Raw genomic sequence first — 9,758 nt, forward strand, 5'->3', positions numbered from 1 at the left:
CAAGCCACCGAGTACCCGCCTTACCCAATACACCCCCATTAAAGCAAAGGAATCCTATCCACGTTGCATAATTCAGCATAATGCAGTAGAATCACCTCTCACATCCATCCGATCGGAATAGTTTCCGAGGATTGAATCAATGAAATTGATACGAGTACGATATTGGAATAGGATAGGAAGTAGGGAGTCATTTGAGAAGCCCACCTAATAACGGAGATGAGTAAGGAGGACGAGTAGTGTCGTCTCGTGTGGGTTGTGAGTTGTGACATCTAACTGCCGACTCGTTCCGATATACGACTGCCCTCCACTTACTCCGTCACGACTCACGCGACTGGCCACCCTCGATTTAAGTAAAGTCCGCCGGCCGCCGTCCCCTCTCTCTCTCTCTCTCTCTCTCTCTCTCTCTCTCTCTCTTTTCTCTCTAGTGGTACTGAATCTATAAATACAAGTGTAAAGAGACTTAAATTTCTCTTTCTTCTTCTTCTTATTCTTCTCTCTCGGCGTTATTGATGCGTCCCTGCTTGAATCCGAGCAACAACGCTAGCCTGAGAATCATTTCCGCCTCTTTGTTTAGATTTGGTCGCTTGGATCCTCTTCCATCCTTGTTCCGATCTTCTTCTGGTATTCGATTCCCGCGTAAGCACTGTTCGAGCTCTGTTGATTTGAATCGGACGACGTTCACGACGACGACGACGACGACGGCGAAGATGGGTGTGGTGGCAGCCACTGATGGAGAAGGGATAGCGAGGCGATTCTGGATCAAATTCAGGAGGGAATCTGTGTTCGCGATGTACACTCCTTTCGTCATCTGCTTGGCGTCTGGCAAGTTGGAATTGGAGACGTTCCGCCATTATATCACTCAAGACGTGCATTTCCTTAGGGCTTTTGCGCAGGCGTGAGTTTATAAAGGATTTCTTTCGTATTCTTTTTTCCCGGTTCCGGGTTCTTATTTAGGGTTTAATGCATGGTGGTTTGTATGGACCTTGATCGATCGTTGGTTTGGTGTTAGCTATGCATTGGCGGAAGAGTGTGCGGACGATGATGAAGACAAATCTGGGATCTGCAAATTGAGGAAATCCGTCATGGAGGAGCTTAAAATGCACGATTCTTTTGTTCGAGTAAGCTTACTGATTTTTTTTTTCTTTTTTCTTTTATTCTACTTTCATGCGTTTTATTTTAAAGCATTTGCATCCGTGTTTGTTTACTCTTGCAACATTTCTCCACTAGAATGAAAGAATCAAAGGAAATGGAAAATTCCGGCCGTGAATTCCTTTTATGGTAGGACATATCGGAAATCTAATTGATTAGCACGCGTTAATTTATCTTAATGGATTTGGAACTATTGGGGCTTGGAAAGGGACCAAATCCGTTTGCGTCCATAGGTTAACTATTTGACAATTTCCGACTCTGCTTGAGGTAACATATCTACAAAAGCCGACAATTCGGTTATCATAGGTCTTGTTCTTTTTTTCCTCCTTAAAATTAATTATACATTTAGATGTTGAAATCTGTATGTAATGATCGAACTACACTTTTTGATATTAACGCCAAGTTAGGTGCAATTAAGTGAAGAAAAGTAGGCCTGTATGCCCAGTTGTGGAAGGTTACTAATTTTATTGGCGGAATCACGAGAACTTATATTCAATCATATGAATGGGAAGTAATCATTTATTCAGATAAACATGTGTGAACAGTCATTAAGCTCATAATAGAGGAAAATACAGTTTATCATTAGATTATATTTTTCCTTTTAGATGAAGAAGAAATTATTGGGAGGAAAAAAGAAAGTTGAGCAATTAATATAGTTGCATTGTTAACAATTACAAAGGGATTATTCTTTGTGTAGTAGGTGTTCTAAATTAGGGCAGATGAAAGCTTGCTTATTTTCCACTTAGCAGTTTGATTTGATGAATTTGAAAAGATGTAGTGCAAGGTTGTGAGTTACATACTCATACTGTGCTAATAAACTTCTTATTGTTTGTCATTTAGCAATACTTGCCTATCTTTTTTTTTTTGAGAAAAAGGTAATGTAATTTTTGTTGATAGAAAAAACTAGTACAAAGGCCTCCCAACTAAACACCTTAGATGGGGAAACAACCCAAACATAACAAAATTACAGATGGCATAGGCTTCTAGAAATCAGCCTAGCCCCCAACTCAGCAGCCTGGATTCCCTTTGAAGCTGAAACCCAAGAATTCAGCTTTCCAAAAGAAATAGATATCATTTCTTCTGGATCCTTATAGATATTTTGAAATAGTCTTTTGTTCCTTTCTGCCCAAATGGTGCTGATGACTGCCAGCCGGAATGGACATCCACGGATGTCCACACAACTGAAGCAAGCTTTGATAAACCCCGTAATCCCCAACTCCACAACATCTCCTTCACCGAAGCTGGCATTGACCAGGCAAGACCCACCGAACCAAGGAAACGATTCCACATCCTAGTTGAAATTGAGCAGTGTAGAAACAGATGACTGCTATCTTCCACTCCTTGACCACATAACACACACCTATGGTCCTGGATGTGAACCCCTCTTTTACATAGGTGGGCTTTAGTTAAACACCTGTCTAGAACTGCAGCCCACACTAGAGCATTGATTTTTGAGGGAGAGGTTGGATTCCAGATTCTGGAAGCAGGCATTATCTTCAGAAGTACTCATTGTCTTGTGAGTGGCAAATGACTTGACTGAAAAGAGGCCATCTGTACTCCAAGTCCAGGACCAGCTGTCTTCTTTGAGCAGATTTAGGGGTTGAAGGGAGAGCAGTTCGAGTTTGTGGCTGTTAAAGAACATTTCAGACACCATATGTTGTTCTTGGACACCCATAAGCACTCAAGGGTTTGTGGCTGTTGTTAAAATTTATCTTACAGATTCTTCAAACTTATTATGGTATGAACTCAAAGTAGCAGTTCCCAAAAAAAGAGCTGTATGGAATCCTGTTTGGGTATCTCAATTATGATTTATGAATCATGAAGCAACATATAATATTAACAATGATTTTTCTGATAAAATCTTATAATTTGACAGAAAACATGGTTCTTGATAGAGCACAATGGCATGACAGGAATATTTGTAGCCTATATAGTTGGGAATTGGGATTAAGGTCAAGGTGGCAGGAGCCTCTTAAAATTTAGGCTAGTTCTTGCTACCCAAGTTGCACCCATTGCCCCATCCTTCTACTCATTTTGATGTGGTTTTGAAATAGTGTGAAGTTTTGGAAGAATTTTGGTGGAGATATTCCATTCACACAATTGACCTTTGTGGCAACTAGTGGTGCAATTTGGGTTAAGTTGAGTTGGAAATTTGTTGAATTTCAATTGACCCAGACTCTAACCCAAGCCCGATGCAGTTGGAATTCTTAAAATCAGGCAAAAATCGACTTGCATCCCTACTGGGAACCTTATCATCTGGTCATCTTTGATTTGACACTTTCTGTCATGAAGTTGTTCTGATGTCACTAGATTTTTGCTTAGGTTTTATATATTTTTTCTTTGTTAACAAGAAAAACAAAAAAGAAAGAAAAATTTGGTACATCTCATGTACAATTGATTCTGTTTGTCATTCAATCTGTGACAATTGATTTTGGTCTGGGTATGCTGTTGCCCTAATTGGCCTGGGTACAGGCTGTAGATATTATTACTGGAAGTAGGGATATGGCTCTTCACCAAATTTAGGACATCAACATGGGTATATGGATGTGTATATATGTGTGTATATATATATATATATATATATGTATGTATTGATAAATATATATGGGTGTAGATATTGTTACCCAACATCCTGGTAATGGTCTTTTTTGGCTTTTGGTATTCTAATCTGTATTGCCATTTTAGTTTTTGTTCTATAATTTGGTGTTTACATATGCTGAGTTAACTGAGTTTAATCTTTTCAGAGTTATTGATAAAAAAAGTTTAATTAATTTTAATATTAAAAAAAAATTGATAGTATAGTCAACTCACTGGAGTTGATTTGAAAAATAAATTGGCACATTATGAAATCGACATCACTACTGTATGTTACCATGCTGATGTGGGTAGTGCAGGCAACGTATACAATCACAAGTTTCCTAATAAGCATGTTGAAAAGAAAACAAAGCAGTTAGTACTAGACCAACCTGAAATTCATATAATTGTTTGATTTCTAATGTTTTGTAAATTTCACGTACCCTGTTCTTCCTTACCCTAATACCATCCATTTTCAACCAGTGTTTTAAAAACTGACCTGGACTGACTGAGTCAAGTTGGTCGATGGTTCAACCACCCAGGTCCATATAATGTTTTTTCAACATTTTTTGGGTTTTAGGTTAACCCAGATCTGAGTTGTGACCGGTTCATGGGTCAAACAATCCTACGGGCTGGGTCAATGGTGGATTGAAAACACTGTTTTCAACTACAGGTATGCCTATGTTGACCTTAACTGACTTATAAACCAGGTTGGAGTACTGATCAATGCCCTTAGTGCTATGTTTGGGTTGTGGTGGGTTGGTCAATCAAGTTCCTTTTAAGTGTATGATATAATATGTGACCTTGCACAAAGAAAAGTTGTAGCTGCTTGTTTCTAGGTATTTTTGGGCATATGGGTCAATTAGACAACAAAACCACCTTAAATGGTATCTCTATTGTGTATCACCATGCTTCTTTTATTTTCATGTCAGCTTTAGAGACGGTATATCCAATTTCTCAGGGTGGCTTCCCTACCCATACTGCCACAAAAAAATTATCATTAATTTTTATAATTTTTTCTCCATCATCCATATATTGTTTTGTTATGATTTATTAAAGGAATCATCTATGCAGGAATGGGGTATTGATCCTACAAATGAAAGCACCTCCACTTCTGCAACACTAAAGTACACAGATTTCTTGTTGGCAACAGCCTCTGGGAAAGTTGAAGGATTAAAAGCTCCTGGTAAAATTGCAACTCCCTTTGAGAAAACAAAAGTTGCTGCTTATACACTAGGTGCAATGACACCTTGCATGAGGCTATATGCATTTCTGGGTAAGGAGCTCCTGGCACTTCTTGATACTAATGGAAGCAGTCACCCCTACAAGAAATGGATTGACAATTATTCCTCTGAAGCTTTTGAGGTTTGTCTCATTAGTAATCATCGATCACTTGCTTTTGTGTCACACATTTTACTGATCACACATTGTGTATTTTATTTTGTATTTGTTTCTGATGTATCTGTTTGTTTATGAGTGGATTCAGGCATCGGCTCTGCAAACTGAAGAATTGCTTGATAAACTAAGCGTCTCCTTGACAGGTGAAGAGCTTGAAGTAATAGAAAAGCTTTATCATCAGGCCATGAAGCTTGAAATAGAATTTTTTTGTGCTCAACCGATCACTCAGCGAACTTTAGTCCCTTTGTCCAGAATACATGATCCTGCAGAATATCAACTTATTATATTTTCTGATTTTGATCTGACTTGCACTGTTGTTGACTCATCTGCTATTCTGGCGGAGATTGCAATACTTAGTGCACCCAAAGCTGATCAGGTTGGGCCTGAAAACATGCTTGCTTGGAAGTCATCAGCTGATCTGAGGAATACATGGGGTGTTCTTTCCAGGCAATATACTGAAGAGTATGAACAATGTATAGAGAGCATGATGCACTCTGAGAAAGGTATGATGAGTAGGTGCATTACTTAATTGATTGTTGTGTTTTGAAGTCCTACCTGCTATTTTTTTGATAAGTAAGTTCTACCTGCTATTCTATGCCCCAAAAGTCTTAATTGTCAAAAAAGAAAAAAAAAATTGCTCAAACCTTGGTTGACCAGAATTGTTCAATTGGGGCTTCTGGCCATTGGAGCAGGTCTGCAAGGAAGCACCCTAGAACTGGCACCTCCATTCTTCACCTCTTTTTTGTCATCCCCCTCCCTACTCTGACAAAACCTCGCCATCCCACCTTTCTTATACATAATCTTCTCCTTATGACATCAAGAGACCACCTCTTCTTAAGGAGGCTTAGACCTCGTGCTTGGGAGGTTTATGCCTCTTATGTTCTGAACTACACTTCATGCCTCTATGCAGTGAAACGCCTCACGTCATGCCTCTATGCTTTAAAAATTGATATATACTTTTCTAAGGAAGCCAACTTTGTAAAGTGGGTAACAATAGGGTTCCAAAATCTTATGGACCATGGGGATGCCACCTAATAGTAGGCCAAGGTAATTCATGGGCCACTCCAAGCTCACACACCCTAAAATCCCCACATGACTAGCAATAATTTGGGCATCTTTGTTAATCCCTACTATTACACTCTTCCCCTACTTGATTTTCAAATTAGTAACCTTCTAAAAACATTTTATTAACAAATGCACATTTGTGATGTGCATTGATAATAACCATACTAAGTAGATCCACTACTAAAGTGAATAAGAAGGATGATAATGGATTTCCCAATCTTAGGCCCCTTTTAGCAAGAAAGAGTCCTTTGCCAAACTGTTTACTTATACTGAATGGTGTCCTGACCTCAGGCATCCTCCATTCCTCCATCTATCCCCAAATCTACATTGAGACATAATAATTAAACAAAATGAGGTTATTCTTGAATCTATCAGATCATTTTGGTCATTGTGTGTTTGTCCTTAACAATGCATCTAAAATTAGACAAGCATGTGCTGTGCCGGTTTTTTAAATCGATGTTCTGGCATATGGATGCCCCTCCATGCTCTCTATCCTTTCCATGGTTCTGGCTGACAAATTTTGAATTGCTGTAATAAAAGAAATGCTAAAAGGTTACTGAGATGGTAGAGCCACTCAACTGGTAATTATATTTACACATCCAACTTCCTGTGATATTGCAGTGGAAGAATTTAACTATGATGGTCTGTGTAAAGCACTTGAACAACTCTCAGACTTTGAAAAGCGCGCAAATGCACGAGTGATTGAGTCAGGAGTGCTGAAGGGTTTGAATGTAGAAGACATAAAGCGGGCTGGTGAGCGTCTCATACTTCAAGATGGTTGTACAGGGTTCTTCCAAAAGATTGTAAAGAATGAACAACTGAAATCAGATGTGCATATACTTTCATATTGTTGGTGTGGTGATCTTATTAGGTCAACCTTTTCATCAGGTATTCTTCTTCTCTATTGGAACTGTGGAGCCTAACGAACTCTACTTTGTCATTTGCTTGCTATGCTGGGCTTGTATTTTTATGTTCTTTGCCATGTAGCTCTTTGTTGCAACTGTGGTTGTAAGTGTAGATTTTCTAGAACTATGTTGCTTGAAAAGCCAAAACAGAAGATGTTAATATGTTTTTTATGATTTTATATTGATACTTCATTTTGACCATTTAATATTTATTGCTATTTTATTCCCAAAACATATTGAAATATAAAACTAAGTTTTTTTATAACTTCATTTTATTGGATTGATCAATTAAAATTGAATAAAAAATATAGTGTGAATAGGGAGAGAAGACTACAAGAGATAAAGGATTGTGCTGAATAGGGTAATCCATTGGTTAAAAACTCAGGAGTTATCCAGTCAATTTTCCTTTGATGATTTGTGGAGAAATTGGTCATCTGTGGCAAGTTGCTTTTCCAGAAAGAACAGACTACCGGTGACTTGGACACATCCTCCTGTAGGCTATGTAAAGCTATACTTTTGTGTAAGTTGTCATTGGCAATCCAGGCCCGTCTGGGATAGTTGGGTCCTAAAAAATGAGGTTGGTAATATTTTATCCTTTTCTCGGGTCCGTTGGGAGCTGGAGACTCTATAAATGCTCAATTACTAGTGGCTATCCAAGGAGTGCAGATTGCAACTCAGCTTTGTGTGGCGCCTTTACTTATAGAAGGAGACTCGAAAGTTGTAGCAGGGTGGTTGAAGGACTCAGAATCTGTTATCTGGTTGTTTCAAGTGACTTGCACAGAATATGAACGCAAGTACAAAAGTGGGCAGGACTGGCAGGTTAACAAATGCTTTGGTTGATTGTTTAGCCAAACAAGGGGTAAATAGGGGGCATTTGTAAATTGCTTTTAACTTCTGCTATAAGAAAAGACGTTCATTTATCATTTCAGGCTAACTCGGACCAATCATTTTGTTCAAAATAAAAGGTAAACAAATCATTTATTGCTTGGCTTAAACATAAACTAAACTGGTTTAATAACTAGTTTATCAATAATGTGAGCATTATGGTTAATGTTAGCCCTTTTAGCCACTGGTATGTGATACTCAACTTATGTATTATCCACATCCCTTCCACATGCCAAAGATCAAGAAACAGTAGTACATTTCAAATTGCTGCACTTTTTGGTTCTCTGTTTCCATGATATCTGAATTCTAATTTATATATGAAAGCTGTTGTCTGAGTCCTTGGGGATATCACTACATTGGAATTCTATGATGGCCAAGCCTGATTTCCAGACCAAGCCCGTCATGTCAGCTTTGGTCTTAAGGGAAATTAAGATTACATGCTGTGCATGACAGGACCAGTGATCAGTTATGACAGATGTGGCAACTGGGCAGGTCTTGTACTTTTTATTTACCATTGCAGTATTGATGGAAAAATAATGAGGTTAATACCTTTTTTTTTTTGTCTTTTAAACCAGGTGGTCTTGATGTTATGAGCATACATGCAAATGAGTTCACTTATGAAGAGTCCATTTCCACGGGTGAAATTGTTCCGAAGATGGAGTCTCCCTTGGACAAACTACAAGCTTTTAAGGATATTCTAAAGAACCGCAATGATGATAGAAAACATTTATCTGTATACATCGGAGACTCAGTTGGGGACTTACTCTGCCTGCTTGAAGCAGATGTAGGCATTGTGGTTGGATCCAGCTCAAGCCTAAGGAGAGTGGGGAGTCAGTTTGGTGTATCTTTTATTCCATTGTTCTCTGGTTTGGTGAAGAAGCAGAGAGAATTCATTGAAGGTGACTCTTCCAATTGGAAAGGGCTATCGGGCATTCTTTATACGGTCTCTAGTTGGGCTGAAGTACATGCCTTTATTTTAGGGTCATAGAATCATTTGTCAATAAGCCTTTTCCTCTCTCTCTCTCTCTCTCTAATTGTCTAGAACAAATCATGAATTCATATATAGTAGGATATGTAGATACAAGTGGTGGCTAATTTTATGAAGGGCCACTGCAAGCTGTTGTTTCTTCCTGCAAGGGCCGCTGATACAAAATGCTCAGCCTTGGTGGATATATTGATTACAGCCGGTACTAGCGCTTTTTCCATCTCTTTCTCTCTCTATCTCTGTTCATTCTATTAAGTTCGTTATTAATACAATAGCTCACATTTCTTTTCTTCTGCAGGTATTGGGAAGTGCAGGCAGCAAATGTCAAGGCAAGAGGAAATGGATCAATTTCTTTGTCTAGATTTTTCATATAATTGCTTTTTTTTTTGTCTTTTTCCTCTTTTGTAGAACAATTGCTACCCAGATTTATGGGCAATTGCAATTTTAGGGGTTATTTATATCGCCATATACGTTCATTGTAATTTGTTAGGGGAATCGATCCTGGCTGTTGGTTATATTTTTCCCCAATTCCATCAGCTGCTTTTTTTCTTGAAATCTATATAGTACACATCATCATCAAGACAAATGAGAAGAATGGGTGTACAAGGCAATGTTGTCCTCAAACTTGGCTCTGTGGGGCTGGCAATTTTGACCCTAATCCACTTCGAAACCCGCCTATATCCACCCTCGTGGGTCAATTTGGGTTAAGGCCTTTAAGGGAACTCATTGGGTCAAAGGGAAAAAGGGCCAGACACATCGGTTTTTCGTTCTCCCTCTCCATTCTAGTACAGTACTAC

At 38.7% G+C, this 9,758-nt stretch overlaps 1 protein-coding gene across 1 annotated transcript; it reads left to right on the plus strand.

The window, feature by feature from the left end:
* Window positions 1-235: 235 nt before the first annotated feature.
* On the plus strand, window positions 236-9,516 carry LOC148878658 (bifunctional TH2 protein, mitochondrial-like). The gene is made up of 7 exons (XM_088958119.1): window positions 236-895; window positions 1,010-1,118; window positions 4,798-5,088; window positions 5,210-5,624; window positions 6,808-7,074; window positions 8,552-9,163; window positions 9,260-9,516. The coding sequence occupies exons 1-6, from the start codon at window positions 510-512 to the stop codon at window positions 8,962-8,964; spliced, it is 1,881 nt and encodes a 626-aa protein (XP_088814245.1). The 5' UTR covers window positions 236-509; the 3' UTR covers window positions 8,965-9,163; window positions 9,260-9,516.
* The last annotated feature ends 242 nt before the right edge of the window (window positions 9,517-9,758 follow it).

This window comes from Nelumbo lutea, chromosome 1, assembly GCF_056320005.1.
Source record: "Nelumbo lutea isolate HS-2025 chromosome 1, American lotus-T2T, whole genome shotgun sequence".
Taxonomy (NCBI): Eukaryota; Viridiplantae; Streptophyta; class Magnoliopsida; order Proteales; family Nelumbonaceae; genus Nelumbo; species Nelumbo lutea.